General features: G+C 42.4%; 1 protein-coding gene across 1 annotated transcript; it reads right to left on the bottom strand.

Moving 5' to 3' along the window:
- Nucleotides 1-421: 421 nt before the first annotated feature.
- Nucleotides 422-1,820, bottom strand: LOC145351398 (putative G-protein coupled receptor 139). Its single transcript, XM_080201006.1, has 2 exons — nt 1,751-1,820; nt 422-1,341 (listed from the first exon to the last, which is right to left on the bottom strand). Exons 1-2 carry the CDS (start codon nt 1,818-1,820, stop codon nt 422-424), a joined length of 990 nt encoding a protein of 329 aa, XP_080057132.1.
- Nucleotides 1,821-20,402: the final 18,582 nt, after the last annotated feature.

Here is a 20,402-nt window from a genome sequence, read left to right on the forward strand (position 1 = left end):
TAATTTCTTTCCGTTCTTGGATTTCGCGAGGCAAATTGTTCTCTAGTGTTTCTGGGAGAATTTTGTCCCTGTCGCGATAGAGACAGATCAGAGAGTATCCATTTATTTTCTTTGACATTCGACAGCAGGGGAGTTCGAGCTGTAAGTGATATTTCATCACTGGCCTTAATGATGCGTTGAAAAGATTTAATGTCACTTGCTTAAACTTATGATCTATGGGCATGTTTATAAAACACCCCTTAAGTTTTTGTTTGTTACAGAATTATCCATTTGCAGATGAACTTTTTTTTCGCATGGAATATGGAACCTTAGTGTTGGATGTTGAGATCCACCACTCAGTTATTTTTCTTTGAGAATTTGTTCCAATTCTTTGACATTCCTGGCAAATTAATGAGATGATTGATTTTTAAAAAAAAACTTATTAACAATTTATTTGCACTTTTTCAACTAATCTCAGAATTTGTATCCATTTAGATTTCACCACATTCTTGAACTCCTCTCTGAATTTTCTCTGAGTCGCTGCATAAATACATGGATTTTGAAAGCAACTCAGCAACTTAAGGAAAGCTCCGGTTTCAGTTGCGATATATGCAGGGTCTGTGCGGTCGGCTCGGTAATAGACACTGTTTGTCAGTCTGGTAGTTACTAAACTCACGGCATATGTCAACCAGAGCAATATAAAAGTAACCGATATTGTGAACAATAAAATGATAGACTTCCTTCTGTTCTCCGTCTCTGAATCGCTGTGGTTCTCACTCCTGTGACCCCGGAGTCCAGCACGGATTCTATTGGCTACGAAAATACGCCGGATGGTTAAAACATTAAACATGAAAATTAGAGTAAAAGGAAGCCAAACGACCCAGGCGCTGTAAAGCCAAAGGAATGCCGCACCCGGTGATGAAGAAAAGAAAGTCACACTTGATCGGCAGCCCCATTGCATCTTATTAATTATCTGCTCAGGTTCATATGCAAACAAAACTGGAAGGTCTCTTAACAAGATCAGGACTGAGGCGGTTGTTACTACCGCTATTGCAAATCTTTTAGTGCAGTACTTTGTTTTAAACTTCTGGCAACAGAGTGCCACAAAACGGTCAAATGTGAAGGAGACGGTGAACCAAACAGAGCAATCAAGATTGACAGCAGTCATGTAAAGAATGATCCTGCACACAGGAGTGTGGGACAAGAATGATAGTGGGAAGTGATAAATGAAAATATAATATAACATTACATTGATGATAACGGTCATTAGATCTGATGTCGCCATAGCCAGCATATAAATAGAGAGGCATTTGGAAAGGCCGCAGTTACCCCGAGAAAGGATCATAATTGTCATTAGGTTCGCTGCAAGACAGAACGAGATAAGGTAATAGTTCAGTGTCTGATTGAAATAGACATGGAGATGGCCACTGAAACTGGTTGAATTCATTCCGTGGGATTATCAAAACAGGAGCCTAAACAGTGATTTACAACAGCAAAAAAACAATCTGCAGATCTTAATCTCCACCAAATGGTAAGACCGTCTGAAAATGCAGTTAAATATTATATAGGGCCTTCAATGAACTGCATCACCACACTTGTAAGTTTTCCAGATGAAGCAAAAGACTGCAAGAGTGCAAACAAACTGTTCATGAGATTGTTCAGGCAACTATCAATAACGAACATCGATAAACAGATTTTTTTTTTATCCAACAAGTGATACAAATAAAGAAACAGGTTACAGTGATTAACAATAAACAATACAATGGCTCACCAGGAAGACCAACAGTTGCGAGAATAGGGTAGTAAATCTCTTTCACCAGCAGAATGGCTGGTTTCCTCATTTTCTGTGAGAGTGGATGAATTCTGGAGTAGCTGAAAGACTCTGACTGTACAATGGTGAAGCAATGGAAGAGAATCTATATTTATGCACGCCTCAACCCTCCCAGGAGTTGAACAGCTTTAATCATCACTGAAATTAGTTGCAATCATTTATCAAATATACTTGTTCAAAGCACCAATTAAATTTCCCCTTCTTTCTTCAGCAGACATCACCATGCAATTTCAATGTCTTCTTAGCATTCTCTGATATGTTCATACTTATCATAGATCTCTGGTACATTGGTTCCTGGTCTTTTTCATGTTTTTTTTCTCTCATCTCACACATGCATATTAGCATCCCAATCGTATTACTATCCAATTATTGTTTTTTTTGTTGTTGCACAAGTTTGTGTAGGTTAAGACGAATTTGGTTCGCAAATGTCTTGAAGATATTCTCAACATTCCTCTTAGTTCTACCAATTAAATATGTAAGCCAAAGTTAAGTCTTGTCTTAATTTCAATATCATTGCTTCTATCTTCTGACAGCCAATTACATGTCCTTGGAACAGTTCTTATTTTTGACCGAGACATCTGTGTCGATGCCCTGAAGTAAATGTATGTGTTTCATTTAAAAAATGGAGTAGTTCAATACACCAAAAAAAAACAAGTGCATTGAGCACGAACACGCAGATATGCACACGTGCATACCACTCTTTAGAAGTATACGTTGATGCATACAGAATCCATTTATAAGTATGACATTTTTTGTTCACAAAGATATAAAGAATTCTAATTTATTACACGAAGGATTGAAAATAAAAGTAAGGATAAAATTCTTCATTTATGAAGCGCATGAGGGAGACTCTATACCGAATATTGTGTTCAGCAATTGTCTCCTTATTTAATGAACGATGCAAATATGTTGGAGGCAGTTCAGATCACATTTATTAAATTAGATCACATTTATTAAATTAGTACCAGCAATGGCGGGTCGAATCTTATGAAGTTCATTAGGAAAGACTGGATTTGTTCCCAATCCAGTTTAGAAGAATGAGTCATGACTTGCTTGAAGTGTGTAAAATTCTGAATGGCGTTAACAAAGTGGATGTTGCAGGAATGTGACTCCTTGGGGGTGACTTCAGAACTGGAGGCAGAATTAGGAGACGTCTTTATAGGATAGAAATGAGGAGTTTTGGTTTTCTTTGAGCATTGTGCGACTTGGCAATTCTTCTTTGAAGGCCGTGGACGCGGGCTCATTGAATATTTTTAAGGCAGAGGTATATAGAATCTTCATGGGCAAAGGAGCGAAAGGTTATCGGGGTTCGGCAACAGAAACAGATCATCCATGTTTTACTTGAAAGGCGAATCAGTCTCACCGGGCCAATTACTACTCCTGCTCCGATTTCTTCCATTTGGATGTACATAGATTTCAAAACAGATTGAATACTAATATTGAGGCGCCACATCAGCTCTGTTAAAAGCGTTGTATAAATGTCAATTATTGTTCTTGGAAACAAGAAGAGAATCCTTTTATTATCTTCGATAATTACTCTAATTTGTTGTGCTATTTGAATTTAAAAAGTTAACAATAAAAAGGGCAGGAGGATTCTCTCGGATGTGTGGAAAGAAATGCTTTCCTGCAACTGCCGGTACTCTGGACACAGGGGCCGAAATGGAAGCATAATGAAGAGTGGAAGCCGAGCCCGTCAGTAAGAATGTGGGTTTACAAAAAGAACAAATACTGCAGGCAGCGGGTAATAAACAAACCAACATTTTCACAGAAGTAAGGAACAAGGAACAGAACAATTGGTCTTCAAGTACAAATCATGGTAAATACTCATAGGCATGAACAGAAAAGAATTATATAATCGCAGTTTTGAGGCGATCAAACAAGAGTCTGCTGTTAAGGATGAAAAAAAAATCCCTCAAATATTGCGCAACAATCCACTCCATTGCCACATTTGCTTTTCGATTACACATACTCCATCATGATATTTCTCATTTGATGTCCAGGGTCGGGTAGATCAACGGTCTCTGATAATGCCCGGAAGACACTAAGTTTATTCCAGTTGATACATTTCTGTTTTACTTCAGATTGTTAAATTTGTTGCGTTCTGCCTTTTGCTTCTATTTTCCTTCTTCAATTCACATTTCTGCTTTTAGAAAGTGTTGTAATTGATTGCAATGTCCCTTCTCTCCAGAAGAGGGAGTGAGAGAGCTGCATCTCTCCATCTTCTGAGCAACCTTTATTCCAAATGATTAGAAATTAATGCGCCTCGCTTTCGATCTTATACTTGTAGGAAGTTGGTGTAATGTATTTGAAAAAGGAAAGTCACATTTTGGGACATCCAAAATCTAAACCACCAGATGCTTGTCATTAGTATACTTCGGCCGTTTTTGCATCCATTATCTTGATCAAATATTTAAATGTTTTGATTTAATGTTTCAGTAAGGATTGCCATGGAACGAATCAATTCCACCCTCCCAGGTTATCTGGATCCTTGACAGTTCGCCCAGGGCCATAACAGGTCTAAGAAGATGCGATGTCCCTGACCCTACACATAACCCTGGATCACCAGGATAACAAATACACCTTTGTCATACTTCGAGTTATAGACAACACCATTATTCCTACGGAATTCATCTTCAAAATCCATGGCTTGGCACTCGGCTTCTCCCTTCGTACTTGGATCCTAGACTGCAACTAACCGCAATCAGAAAGAATAAGCAACGGCATCTCCCCCACAATCATCCCCAACTCCAGTGCCCTATAAGGCTGTGTCCTCAGCCCCTTACTATACTCCTTATTCACCGATGACAGTATGGCCAACTTCCCCTCCAACTCGATTTTCAAGTTTGCTGATGATATCACAGTATTGGATCGGATCTCGAACAATAATGAGATAGAGTACAGGGAAACGATGGAGTTGGGCGGCACAGTGGCATGCACTGCTGCCTCACAGTGCCAGGGACCCAGTTTCAATTTCGGCCTTCAGTCACTGACTGTGTGGAGATTGAATGCTCTCCATGAGTCTCGTGTTTTTCCTCTGGTGCTCCGGTTTGCTCGCATGATCCAAAGATGTGCGGGTTAGGTTGAATGGCCTGTTAAATTGACCATTAGTATCAGGGGGACTAACAGGGTAAATACATGGGGACAAAGGGAAAGAGCCTGGGTGGGATTATTGTCAGTGCAGCCTCAATTGGGCAGCTGGCTTTCTTCGGCATTGTAGAGAATGAAAGTTTCTATGAATCTGGTGCGCTGGTGCGACGACAATAATCACTCCCTGAAAGTCAGCAAAACGAAGAAGATTTTCATCCACTTCAAGGAACATAGTGCAGGGCAAGTCCCTGTCTACATTCACGGAGCCGAACTGGAAATGAACGAGACCTTCAAGTTCCGAAGTGAACAGATCTTCAACAATCTCTTCTGGTCTCTCTACACTGTGGCCACGGAGGCGAGTGAAATTAGGCGAAGGAAAGAAGGGGAGGGGATATTTCAAATTTCTTTTAAATATATTTACCACCCAAAAAACTGACCTGAAACATGTGTGCTTCCTCCAACGCGCTTCAGATAGAGCAGATAAAAGTGCAAATAAACAGGCATAAATACTCAACTATCACTTTTCCTTCAGTATGAGAAGTTCGCGCTGTCTCATCACCTTTTCTTTCAGGCACTTCAGCAGAGCGCTCCAATCCAGAGAGCTATTAAATCAAGGCACCCAAAGGTATGAATTTGGCGCCCTTACAGCGCACATTGGGACTTCCGTATTGACAAGACGCGCAACTGCGACGCACAATCTCCGTAAGTCTTGATTCTATACCGACGTTATGACCCAATAACTTGTTCATTTTTTGTGGTTTCCTGAAATTGAAAGCAGCGCCCATGCACTGAGTAGCACATTGAACCCTCAGGCTAAATGTTTTACGTCCAATGTGAAGCGCCATAGCTGCCTTCACTGTTTGACTAAAGGCACGACTCCCTCTTTTATTTTCGCATTCCGTTCTTTGGTAACTTACCCTCTCCAGCGCATTTCCCTCACATACAGACTGGCTTCATTTGAGAAGTCGTCTGACTTTCCCCTTGCCAATGGCGTGTGATGTGACAATTGCTGTTACCCATTATCTGCGCTGCTTCTTCAACGGGTTTGAAGATTGCATTAATTTTAGGGAGACAAAAAGCCAGAGATGGATTGTGCGAGTCAGAAAGGGTTTTATTTGGTATTCGATAGGGTTGCGTGTGAATGAAGGAAAATGTGTTTGGTAAAGTTCTAAATTGTGTGAATCATAAAATGTAGGGGAGTAAGTCGGTACATCAATCCGAGTCTTCATCAAAGACATTTCACTATTTATCCCTCCCGAGTCTTTCCTATCTCACGTAGAGTAACATAAATTGTTGCATCCTTTCACACAGTTCTTGCTGCAACCATTCAACATGTTATTCTGCATTTGCAAAAATCCTCCAATAAAAACAAAATAATAAATATGAATCTGCTGCAGCAATTAACGGAGTAAGAGAGATGTACAGTGGTAGATGACAGCTAACAGAGATTTCACAAATACGTCACGGAACACAAGCCAAAGGGAGTTTTGATGATAGCCTTAAAAATTGAAGTTTATTTTAGCGGTGCAATGTAAGAGACTGTGCGAATAGGAAAAGAAAAGTTAGAACTTTATAAAAGCAAAACATAAGAACGTGGGATAGATGTACTTCTGGGGTAGGTGCAGCATTGGAACCAAATTGATTCAAAAAGGGGGGATAACTAACAGATTTGATACTAACAGACTATGGGCCTCCAGAACCTTTATGCAGCATTTTCCTGTCTTTCTCGACGTCGCTGTTTTGTTTTGACGCCATGCTTAGAACAAATTCAAAAAGGCGCCGCTGAGTTTTGAACTCAGGGTCTCCTGTTGACGAGACAGGCGCTTTGACCAACTAAGGAATTTGCGGTTGCCGTTGCGACGGAAAAGCTTCGGACTGCTTTGAGGTTTGCATTTATTAATGGCACTTATTGTATTGTGGAAACATCAATGGAAGGATAAAATGGTTGGTTTCACGGATTGCAAAATTATTGAATATTCGGTTTGCCGTTGTAAATTGCGATCCCATCTATTCCTTGCCACTCTTTCCTGTGTAATGTTAAGTAACATCAATCAATCAATTCTGTATTTAAAAAAAAACAGAAAATAATGAAAAATGTCTGGAGATCTGACGAAAAGTTATCCTGATACGTAAACTTGGTTTTCTTAGCTCTCCAGAGATGCTGTCAGACCTGATCCGACTTCTGAGCATTTCTGGAATTGCTTCAGATTGCAGCGTCCGCAATATTTTGTTGTTACTGCTAAATTTGTTCACTTGTGCTCAGCGATCGGCGACAATAATTCAAAGCTCTTCCATAAGCATCATCATCCAAAGGCACGAATGATCCAGTCTGGTTGCTTTATAGTGGAATATCAATCCAGAATTTTAGTTCGACTTTGTTAGTTTGATTTAATCTTCAAAACAGCTGTCTTCGTGTGTTTTCTTGTTTTTCTTTACGGATTTCGGCTTTTGTTAGTTTTTTTCTGTATTAGAAGAAGAAAGGACAAAGAAAATCACTGCACAGGAACGCAGCTCTCCAAGCCTGCACCGACCATGCACAGATAACCCTACAGATTAATGCACTGATACATCCACAATCTATTTCCAAATATCACAACTATTAACAAGGTTAATATATTTCGAGAGGAACTGAAGGTTAAAATAAGAATCTAATGCTTCAGTTACACAGCACAATGGCAAGAAGCAGACTTCGAATATTGTGTGGCATTTGAGTATTTGAGGCCAATATTTCTTTTAAGGAAGGATACAAGACTCGTTTTCGACGTGTTAACGCAGAAGGCGTCCGACAAGTTTAACTCAAAGAACAAAGAACAACCCAGCACGGGAGACAGGCCCTTCGGCCCAAGGAGGGGACAAGGTTAAGTCATAAGATAAAGCTCATGGTATTCGTGTCAGTAAAGCATCGAGAGAAGGTTGGCTAATGGGGAGGAAACAGCGACTTGGGATAAGCGTTTTCTTTTCTGTTTGGCGATCAGTAAACATTGAACTCCCATGGGGATCAGTGCTGGGGCCGCAGTTGTTTACAATACATGTTATAACTCGGAAGAAGGAAGCGAACGCACCACAGTCAATTTGATAGGTAGCACAAATACAGGACAAAAGTCTGTTTGCGAGAATGATAAAAACATTTTAAAACTTAGATATATTAACTAAGTGGGAAAACATTGGGCAAACATGTGGGTAAATGTCAGCCATATAGCCTCAAGAAAATGTTTTGAATGTCTCAGTGAATTTGATAAACTTATCAAAGAGCATTTCAAAAGTCATCGGTATTATGCCTCAGGAAGACTAGCGTTTTAGTTCTCAGGGCCTATGCTAGGTTCATCACTAGACCGGCAGAGCGATTCAGAAACCAATTCACTAATGAAGTAAAATATGTTAAAAACCATTCCATGTTAGTTCATTAAACACGAGATGTGAGTCACGTATGACAAATTAACAATACATTTGAGCTATGTGGCCAACAACGCTGCAGTGGGGTAAAATATTTTCCAGCTACAATCCCATATTTTTGATTGTCTGGAGGTAATGATTTTTGGAATTCGTTGCAAATTGTGGTTTATAGTTTGAAAATTCGTCGTGGTCAGAGCCTCGATGATGAATGATGAATGGGATGGATAGGATAGAGGTGGAGAGACTCTTCCCGCTCAGAAAGGATAATAGGACTAGGGGGCACAGCCTCAAGATAAAGGCGGGGGGGGGGGGGCGATTTAGAACGGAGTTGAGGAGGAACTTCTTCACTCAAAGGGTGGTGAATCTCTGGAATTCTCTGCCCGTTGAAGTGGTGGAGGCTGCCTCGCTAAATATTTTTAAGACGCGGGTTGATGGGTTTTGGATAAGAGAGGGGATTAAGGGTTGTGGGGAGAGGGCGGGAATGTGGAACTCAGCCACGACAGATCAGCTATGATCTTATTGAATGGCGGGGCAGGCTCGCAGGGCTAGATGGCCTACTCCTGCTCCTATTTCTTATGTTGTTATGTTCTTAAGACGGGAGGAATCTATCCAGATCTAGACAAGACTGCGCAATGCAAGCCCCCGTGAATTGTTCATCCCATGCTCCAATTTCTTTTTGACTTGAATCTGCAATACTGCAATAGAATCCAACTCTATATCTTCTATCGAACTGTTCAAATAATTTTTTTTCGGTTTCCATACATCCGTGGAATATATTGCAATCAGTCTTGGAACAGGCAAATTTAAAACTTTTGTCAAGAGTTTTGAATACCAGGTGGCTCTCTCGTGCATATGCCGTTTTGACGTTGAAAATGAACTTTCTTGATATGAAAGAAGTCGTTTCAGACATTTCCGCATCAAATTTAAAAAAAGAGTGAAAGTTGAAGCAATTTTTTTAGCAGAGAAATTTGAAATGTATGATATTGCTGTTTTTAATGTTTTGTGGAACCATTTGCTTCAAAAAATTAATGCCACCAGAAAACCACTGCTAAATATTGATGCAACTTTACGGAATGTTTCAGAATTGTGAGCGTCAGCTAATAGTTTTGTCATGCGTGTTCAAAATGACTACAGCTCAATGGAAGCAGAGGTACACTAACATTAGCAAAACAATCATGACCCTCTGAAGGTGAAAAGCGCGCAAGACACAGGAAGTCATTTTTTTGATGAAACTGGAAACAATGGCACCGTTTTCAGAACGGAAATAAAAGATCATCATTGAGAATATCAATGTTATTTGTGACCAAAGAATGATGAAATTGCAGAATAGAAGTGAACCTCTGAAGAAAACTTTGTGTATTTCGACAGATGTTTGGATGAGAATACTAAAGGCTATTGAAGTAAGACCGCAATATAGAACATTCTTCTCGGCATCCTCAGATGAAGTAAGTGTCGATTTCAATTCAGCAATTACAGGCATAGTTTTCAGAAGTTAAGAACAAACACGAAAGCAGTTCATCAGCGACGAACTTGCATACTATTGTGAACTGTGCTTCTCTGTCCTCAGGGCGATAGTGGAAGGGGCATGACGTCATTGGAGTGTTGTAATTGAGGTGGGGTTGGGGGCTGATTTGAAGGTGAGCAATCGTTTTTATTCAGTTATGGGATGGGGACGCTGCTGGTAGAAGTCATAATTCACTACTAATCCCAAATCGTCCTTAAGAGAGCAGTTAAGAGTCAAATAGGTTGCTGTATGTCTGGGCTGGCATACAGACGACAACAGGTGAGGATGGCATGTTCCCTTTCGTATTGGCATCAGTGAAGCAGACAGGTATTTATGACAATCCATTCATGGTGATCACTGGATTTTTAAAAAATAATGATTTGTAATTCTGCAACCTGATGCAGAACTCCTGCACCCTCAGAACTCCTGAATATACTTTTGATGTCTGAATTGCTACGACTAGATTACAATACTGCTAAGTCAACTGCAAAAAAAGAACTACCCTAAAACTTGTCAGTATTATGACTATTGTTTTTCGTCATTTTGGGACATTTTCCATCGTTCAGCTTTTCCGACTAAATAGTGAAGAATAGTTCTTTTAAATCAACAGAGTCCAGAGCCGAACATGCACATGAGTCAGTTTGAGGATTAAGATGCAATTTATTTAAAGATATAACATTTGTTTAATTGACTGTGTCATATCATGCAAGAACCCAATGGCTGACAGGAAGCAAAAAAAAAAGACAATATATAATACATCAACTTCAGAAAGAGAAACAGTGTTGTTTGATAACTTTGCAGAATAAGTGACTTGTAAAACACAATTCTAATTGACAGAAACGATAAAGGAGAAGACCAATATTTATAACACAACAATTGGGTGATTTACAATTATATTATTCAAAAAATGAAAGTATCTTTCCAGCAACAATTTGATCTGTTTGGCTGGGCACTATGTGGCACTCATCTCTCAACTTAGGCTCCCAGTAGCTGCTGAAATTAAGTTTAAGCTCTGTTTAGTTATTAGTGCCACATGTCGGCTTACATTTACACTGCAATGAAGTGACGATGAAATTTGCCAAGTCGCCATACTCCAGTGCCGATACGGGTAATCTGAAGGAGAAGTTAGCACCGCCAAAGCAGTTAACATTCTGACAGTATTAGGAAGCAGGAAAAGCCGGAGGGAACCCACGAAGAGACGGGGAGAACGTGCAGACCCCGCATATACAGTGACCCAGGCCAGGAATCCAACGCGGCTGCTTCCATAGCACGGTAAATTACTTCTGAGAGTGAGATCAAATAGGTGAGCATAGCTGATGTGCCGAGGTCGTCGGTGAGACATGGCTAGCCAACCTGAGTGTGAGAAGTCTTACTGACTACGTGGAAGAAACGACTAACAAATTGAGTTTAATTGACTGTGTCAGATCGTGCAAGATCCCAATGGCTGGCAGGAAGCAAAAAAAAGACAATATATACAATATATCATCATTGCTTTCATCCCCAGAGGGACCAATCCTGAATTCATCAAACGCGGATTCTCTGAAGACGCCACTCCCTGACAATATCGACATCGACAATCTGAGCAAAAATTGATAACTTTACTGCCAGAGTCAGCACAGATAACCAAACTTGGGGAGGTGTGATCCTGAAAAACGCATTTGGCAAAAGCAACAGCAACGGTCTGCTTTGCTTGCAATTTAACGCTGAGCATGAACTTCTAAGCCGCGCAGTTTTCTGGCTCCAATGTCAAATTCAGACATCCTGAACGCGTTGACGGGAAAGCTGGCCATTGGAATCTCATGAACGACATAATTGTCAGGAAGGATGGCAGACAGGATGTAAGGATGATTCAGACCACGCGTGGCACCGACTGTTGGATTGAGCACAAGTATGTTATCTCCAAAGCATGTCTGAAGATTCAGCTAAAGTGACACCCTCAAGGCAATACGATCACCGAACGACTGAAAATCTCAAGCTTGAAGATTGACCACACCCAACTGCAGCTCACTGATGATCTGTGGCGGCCAAGTGACCTTCAGAAACCCGAAGACAAGATCGAGGATCTTTGGGGTTTCTGACGGGATACAGTATATGCCACAGCTGAACGGTTATTGGGTCGCACAAGGAGTAAGCACCAGGACTGGCTTGAAGGAAATGGCCCTGAAATCCGGCATCCTTTTGAAAAAAAAATACAAAGTACACAGAGCATACCTAAATGAAAATCCGGAGGCAAAATAACTGTTTATAACACTATTCGTAGCACAGTTCAAGGCAGATTACATGAAATGCAGGGCAAGTGGCTGAGACAAAAGACAGATGAAACACAAGCCTGTGTTGTCAAAACATACACGAGGCACCACTACGAATCTGTCAGGATGTTCCTTAGGGTTCACCCAGACAATTGCTCTCCGCTATTCAGTGTTTCAGAGACGACACTACTCACAGTGTAATTTCTGATGTTAGAGACGGCTGTGTCTTTCAAAAACACCCACAATTGGCCATCCCATATTAATGATGAAGTTGCAAGTAAACATCCCCAGTCAATACCAGCGCTTGCTCGGGACTTCACCCACACTGTTTGAAAGAGAGAAAGCCTTCGAGTAATTGTCAAATGACAAAGTCCCTGGAGCCGATCAAATTCCAGTAGACATCTATACATATGGTGCATCATGGAAACTCAGAATGTCCACCCACCTCTGAAGTTCACATGCAAGCAACGGATCCTCCCACAATGCTTCAATGACTGTTTCTTTGCTTATATCTGCAAACATGAAGTCAAACTCCAGTCCTGTGACAAACACAACTGATTATATGAGCTGACTATTTCCGGAAAGGACTTTGCCAGAACCCTTCTAAACCGACTCACCTGAGCAAGGTTCTTTCCGGAGAGCAATTTTTGTCAGGGCAAACAAAAATGGAACCATCGACATGGCATTTGTTGTTCACCAAATGCAGGAGAAATGCCCAAACCAAAATGTTGAACAAGGCACCAAATTCATCCATCTTGCCAAGTCTTCGAAATTGTTAGCAGCGAAGGACTCTGATGTATTTATAGTAAGTTTGGGCTTCCATACTAACTCAATCAGATGGCTCGACAGTTGTACAATGGCCTGCAGGCCCGGCTGCGCCTTGACAATATGATTTCGGCCCCGTTCTGTGTCATCAATGGAGTGTAACAGTGCTGCATACTGGCACTAGTCCTCTTGCGCATCATGTTCTTAGTCGCGCACACTAATGCCATCGAGGCTAAGGATTAGGAATAGAAATCAGTTATGGAATAGACAGCCGGACTTTCAATTTGAGACGCCACAAAGTCAAGAAGTCCAAAATGCCAGAATAAGAGAATAATAAATCTTCGCAAATCTTTGGGTGGTAGTCATGATAGAGATGGGCAGCAGCGTAGCCATGAGCGATTTGTATTTAAGGGCCAGGGCTTTAAAATGGAGGCATTGCTCGTCCAGAGACAAAAAAAACATTTGGTCAAATTAAATACTGACCAAGTGGTCAGGAAGACTCCTGCAAAAAGTTTCAATCGATGAAACATCGTGTCCACACGGCAAGGAGCTATTTTCATCGCTTGTTGATGGACTGAACTCTCAAATAGGGAAAATATATCAACGTACTGTGAAATTTTCTTTGCAGCTCGGCTGCACTGAGTTCAATCGCCAGCAATAGCTTAGTGCCACTCGTTCAGAGTGATGCAACGTGTCCGTCAAGCTGTGTCAAGCTCTGGGTCTCAAATTCTCATTGGTGCGTCAGAGGGGTAGTAAAGAATGATACCAAACCTAATCTCTATTTCACGGGTTGGCACGGGACACTCTGAAATAGTATCACCTCAAGTAATGATTCAGTAGATCATACATATTTAAGTTCAGTTAGCATTGATAATGATAGATTAACATGAATGGTAAATTTGTAGTTTAGTTCCTACAATTCAGATTGTAGTAAAGACACAGGAGAGTAAGATAATTGTCACAAGTAAAAACGACTATTCATCACTAATTATCACAATGCCCATCAAGTGAAAATTTATGGACACAGGAGCGAAATACAAATAAGCTGTACATTAGATGCATGCATTTAAATCAGTGCATGATGAAACTGGCAGAATCAAACATTGTGTCCACGGGGATGGCCCATTCTGTCTTCTGGGAACCAGCGCAGAACACATGAGCTCCAGGATTCCTTTCAGATCACTGATGTTATTTGACGGAGCTTCATGGACTGACTGAGTGTCGATTGGCCTACAAGGATTCCCTCCTGAGGAAAGGGACTTTGTTGATTTAATTTGGTGAATATGACGCAATGAGTGCGTAGCCTGATTTTTTTCCTCCAGGGAATGTATTACAGTACAAAAAGGGGAGAGTTTAGGAATCGTTTATACAACGGTGCATCGAGCGAAACCTTTGCATTCTCCTCGAAATCACAATGGCCCGCCCATTAATTGAACAGATCAATGATCATTTCTATCCTGTGCTGGCAGCTTTTGGTGCTCCCGGTAAGTCAATGTATCATGTTGTCTCATAGTTGCCGAGGACCTCACTGCTCACTGATTCAGCAACTGAACGCGAGAAGGTCATTATTGCAATGTCTTTTCTCTGCCGAGGTAAATTGTTGAATATCAGTGAGAGTCTCAACGGTTCGCATGGCCTGTGAGCCGCGGTTCAGCTCGGAAGAATGTGACACCTGGAGTTTAACTTCCCTCTCCACATTTTCGGAGATGGAGGCTGATTCTCTGCCCTTCCAACACTTCATAGATCTGTATGCGATTTATTTGCAGTGACAATCTGTATCGTTTCCCCTTTAAGATGACAATAACTGGAAATGCGGCCTCTCCGGAAAGCAAAAATCATTGGATGATAGTTCAAGGAAAAATTGCTGCCCAGGAGGTTGCTCATCCTCAGAGTTGCAAATCCGTTCCGTTGTTTCCCTTTCTGTGCCCGACAGCTCCCTTCCGCTGATGATAAACATTAGAATCCCACCGTCTCGAATTAATTTCAAGAGCTATTTTCTCACCTCATTGATGCATATGAAAGACTTACTATTATTTACATAACGTGTGAATATTGCGTTTAGCGCCCCTGATATTAGATGCAGCTCTTGAAATTTAACTGAAGACACTAAATTCAATCGATTGCCCCACCGTGCCGCTGCGCTCACTCCTACAATTGGTCGGTGCATCACCTGACACAAGCCTCGTGGTGGATGGATTTATTTGTCAGAGCTGCAGCACAGGGAATTACTGTATAGAAATCAATCATTTGTTTGGTTGAATTTACTTTATCCATTTGTGTGATGTGGGAATCGATGTCCTATATTGTTCATTCGTCGTTGCCCTTCGGATGCGGGTGGTGAGCTGCCTTCCTGATCCGCTGCTGTCCATGTGGTAAGTGCACCCACAGTGCTGGTCGAGGGAAAGAGAGTTTCAAGATTTTGGTACAACTACAGTGAAGGAACAGTGATATATTTTCCACTCAGTTTGTCCAGTGACTTTGGGAGAAGATTAAGACGGCGGTGTTCCAATCTATCTGCTGCCCTTGAATTTTTAGATGATAGTGGTCGAGGCTTTTGTATAATGCCGTGTAAGGTGCCTGGTGAGTTTCAGTAAATGCTGTTCACGGCTGGCCCAGCGTGCCTGCGGTAGAGGTAGTGAACATTTTGTGGGCGGGTTAGCATTCCAACCGCCTGCTTCATCCTTCATTGTCTAGAACATCTTGAGTGTCTTTGGAGCCGCCCTCGCGCAGGTAAATGGAGAGTATTCCATCACTCCATCAACTTATAAACGGTGCACAGGATATTGGGAGACAAGAGGTCTGTTATTCACCGCAGGATTCCTAACCGCTGATCTGCTTTTGTGGACACTATTTATTTGCTAAAATAAGCAAAATACAGTGGATGCTGGAATCTGAAACAAAAGTAAAGAATGCCAGAAAAACACGGACTGTTTTCTTCCCTGACGGAAACTGTCAGCCCTGCTGAGATTTTCTAATTTTTTTTGTCATATGGCTCGCCCAGTTCAGGTTGTGTTCACGGTTGATGCTAATAGTTGCGGACTCAGTGATGGCATTGCGTGTCAAGGGGAAATGGTTAGATTATGTGTTGTTGTCGGCGGTCATTTCTTAAACTTGTGTGACACAGGCGTTATTTCCCACTTGTCAGCCCAAACCTGGATGTTGTCTACACCTTGCTGCATTTGGACACCGGCAGCCTCGGTATCTGAAGGCTGACGTATGATACGGTATATTGTGCAGCCATCAATGATCATTCCCACTTCTGACCTTATATTGAAAGAAAGGTTATGATGAAGCAGCTGAAGACGTTTGAGCCTAGGACATTCACTGGGGAAATGACGGAATGTAGAATTTATTGAACAAACCGGAATTTCCTTTCTGAGGATTTCCCTTAGTATGAGGTTTGATTTCGACTTCGGGTGAATGGAGTTTCAGACCAGTGTCAGGGCTGATGCTTACTGTAATTAAATCGATATGGATGGAAGGAAGCTGATCCCAGATCACCCTGTTTATCCAAGTCTCCGAAATCACAATTGATCCCAATTGAGACTTGGGTTCTTTTGTTGACGATTGTGCTGAGGGGAACTTTCCATTAACATTCTGTACAATGAATCCGGCGACCCTCCGCTCAATATGTGGAAAAAAAAGACTTAAATTATTGCAATGGGGATAATATCGCAGGTGCCTAAATATTGAGTTTATGGCGATCTGTTTCAATAAAAATATCACCTCTGCTCGCTTGTACAATAGAAGGAGTCCATGTCAATAACTGAGTAAAGATGCACCCAAACATTTCACTAAAGTATGCTTTGAGTGTTACCAGACTGTTTCCATGACTTGGCTCTTCTCCCTCGTTTTTACAGCGAATCTCGTGACCATCGTGATCCTCGCCAAAGGAAATTGTGGCCTTTCCAGATGTGTCTCTATCTACATGGTGGCCATGGCAACAGCAGATTTGTTGGTGATGCTCATCAATGTAATTTTGTATAACCTTCTAAGAAAACGTTTTCCGAATTCATTCCTCTCCTACACTGTTGTTTGCAAATTAATGATATATATGCTTTGTAATAACCTGTATATGTCAGTATGGTTTACAGTCTCATTCACAGTTGACCGATATGTTGCTATATGTAGTCAGAAGTTTAGAACAATCTATTGCACCGCGAGAAGAGCGACTGCAGTTTTAACAACAGCCTCAGTCCTCATCTATTTACAGAACTTGTATGTTTGGTTTGCATTTGAACATAAACGCACAATTAATGGTGTTCAATGGGGTGTCCTCCCCAGCCAGGATTTTTATACTTCTCAAATTGGTGATACAGTCGTCTTGTTACAAAGTATCTTATTGAACTGGATTCCCTTCATTTTGATATTACTATTAAACTTTTTGACAATCAGAAGGATTTTGTTGTCCAGCAAAGCCCGTGCAGGCCTGCGGGGTCAAAACAGCGAGAATCAGAATGATCCAGAGATACAGAACCGAAGGAAGTCCATTATTCTATTGTTCACTATTTCTAGTAGCTTTCTATTGTTGTGGGCGACAAGAGTCATTACGTATTTAGCCAGTCGGATGCTCGTTTATGTCCGGTCCGATTACACGTCCGCTGCATATATCGCCGCCGAAGCCGGAACACTGCTCATTCATTTAAGTTCATGCACAAACACGTGCATTTATGCAGCTACACAAGCTAAATTCAGGGAAGAGCTAAAGAAGATCGCGAAATCTCCTTGGACAATAATTCTGATGTTGCAAAAATATGTAAAATTAAAGAATGCCGTCCTTCCTGCCACAAAAATATAACGTGTTTCTTGAAATAACGGCCTTCAGAAGCACTGTGCCATTTTTTGTTGTATCTTCTGATGCCTACTGCTATTCGCGAGTAATTTTTGCTGTTTCCTTCTGTAGCGGCTTACTCCAATCACTGTGCACAGAAAACACGAATGATATCATTCAACAGTGGAGTAAAATGGGTTCGTATCAGTCCTAGCTGCCGTACAGTGCACGCAATGCCTTATGCCGCATTTAAATTTAGTGGAGTTCTATGAGGATGTGTCTAGGGCGTTGGATAGAGGAGAGCCGGTGGATGTGGTCTTTCTTGATTTTCAGAAGGCGTTTGACAAGGTACCTCACAAGAGTTATTGCAGAAGGTAAGGGGGCATGGAGTTGGGGGTCGGGTGTTAGCGTGGATAGAGGATTGGTTGTCAGATAGGAGGCAGAGAGTGGGGGTTAATGGGTGCTATTCGGATTGGCGGTTGGTGACTAGTGGAGTGCCCCAGGGGTCGGTGCTGGGCCCTCAGCTATTTAAAATTTATATAGATGATCTGGAGGAGGGATCCGAGTGTATGGCGTCGAAATTTGCTGATGACACCAAGATTGGTGGAACGGCAAATTGCGCGGAGGGTGTGGAGAGTCTCCAGAAGGATCTCGATAGGCTGGGCAAATGGGCCAGGAAATGGCAAATGGAATTTAATGTTGGTAAGTGCGAGGTGGTCCACTTTGGTAGCAATAATGGTAGGAAGGACTATTACTTACGTGGCGGAAAACTGCAGCAGGCGACGGTGCAGAGGGACCTCGGGGTCCTTGCGCATGAGTCGCAAAAACCCAGCCTGCAGGTGCAGCAGGTGGTCAGGAAGGCTAATGGGATGCTGTCCTTCATAGCGAGGGGGATTGAATATAAAAGTAGGGAGGTCTTGCTGCGGCTGTATAGGGCATTGGTGAGGCCGCAGCTGGAGTACTGTGTGAAGTTTTGGTCGCCGTACCAACGCAAGGATATTTTGACCTTGGAGGGAGTGCAGAGGAGGTTTACTAGGCTGATACCGGAGTTGAGGGGGTTGAGCTATGAGGAGAGGCTGAATAAACTAGGCTTGTACTCGTTAGAGTTTAGAAGAATGAGGGGAGATCTCATTGAGACATATAAGATGATGATTGGGATGGACAGGATAGAGGTGGAGAGACTCTTCCCGCTCAGAAAGGACAGTAGGAATAGTGGGCACAGCCTCAAGATAAAGGGCAGGGGGGCGGTTTAGAACGGAGTTGAGGAGGAACTTCTTCACTCAAAGGGTGGTGAATCTCTGGAATTCTCTGCCCGTTGAGGTAGTGGAGGCTGCCTCGCTAAATATTTTTAAGACGCGGGTTGATGGGTTTCTGATAAGCGAGGGGATTAAATGATATGGGGAGAGGGCGGGAATGTGGAACTGAGCCACGACACGTCAGGGATGATCTTATTGAATGGCGGGGCAGGCTCGAAGGGCTAGATGGGCTACTCCTGCTCTTATTTCTTTTGTTCTTATTATGTTCTTTCTACGATACATCGCAGGTACTGCCTTGCAGCGCTTCTATTGCCTTACATTGTAGGTACTACCTTACACCGCAGAAACCATCTTACACCGCAGCACTGACTTAAACTACAGGAACTGCGTTGCACCATAGGTACTGCCTGTCCCGCAGGTATAACATTACACAGCAGGTATTGCTCACACCACTTTCTCCGCAGGCTCACCGCAGGTACCACCTTCTGGTACCTTCTGGTACTTCTGGTACTTCAGGCACTCTGCTACAAGGTGGTACCAGATGTTCCATGTTCCAGCACAGGTGGTTCATTGCACGACAGGAATCGCCCTGCCCTGCAGGCACTACCTTGAACCACAGTACCGCTTTATGCTGCGGCTTCTGCCTGACACCGCAGACACTACGTTACACATCACTGCCTTACCTCGCAGGCATTGCATACACCACAGTTTCTCCCTCAAACTACAGTGGCTGCCTTGTACCGCAGACTGCCTTGCACCTCAGGTCCCACATTCCACCGCATGTATTACCTCGAACCGCGGACGCCGCATTACACCACAGATGCGGCCTTGTAACAAAGATGCTGTTTTTCACTTAAACTACTTTCTTACACAACAGGTACAACGCAGGGAACTGCTTACACGGCCGCTAGTGCCGGAAACCGGAGACACTGCATCACATTAAGAACATAAGAACTTAAGAAATAGGAGCAGGAGTAGGCCATCTAGCCCTTCGAGCCTGCCCCGCCATTCAATAAGATCATGGGTGATCTGTTGTGGCTCAGATCCACTTTCCCGCCCTCTCCCCATAACCCTTAATCCCCTCTCTTACCAAGAACCCATCAACCCGCTTCTTAAAAATATTTAGCGAGGCAGCCTCCACCACTTCAACGGGCAGAGAATTCCAGAGATTCACCTCCCTTTGAGTGAAGAAGTTCCTCCTCAACTCCGTTCTAAACCGCCTCCCCTTTATCTTGAGGCTGTGCCCCCTAGTCCTACTGTCTTTTTTGACCACAGTTTGTGTCTCACGCCCAGGTGATGCACCGCAGCACAGCTACCGCCATTCCATTCATGTTCTTCCTTATAGAATAGATATGTCTTAAACCGATGGTCCTGCCTTACACCGCAGATATTGCCTTACACCACAGTTTCTGGTTACGGCACAGTTTCTGTCTGGCTCCGCAGTTAATGTCTCACACCACAGGTTCTCCTTGATAACTCCACAATGCTATCTTGAACCAAAGGCTCTGCATTGAACTACCGATACTGCATTGTGCAACAGTTTTTACACCGAAGCTACTTTCTTGCA

The sequence above is a fragment of the Carcharhinus amblyrhynchos genome, chromosome 13 (assembly GCF_965287045.1).
Source record: "Carcharhinus amblyrhynchos chromosome 13, sCarAmb.v2.hapA, whole genome shotgun sequence".
In the NCBI taxonomy this organism is placed as follows: domain Eukaryota; kingdom Metazoa; phylum Chordata; class Chondrichthyes; order Carcharhiniformes; family Carcharhinidae; genus Carcharhinus; species Carcharhinus amblyrhynchos.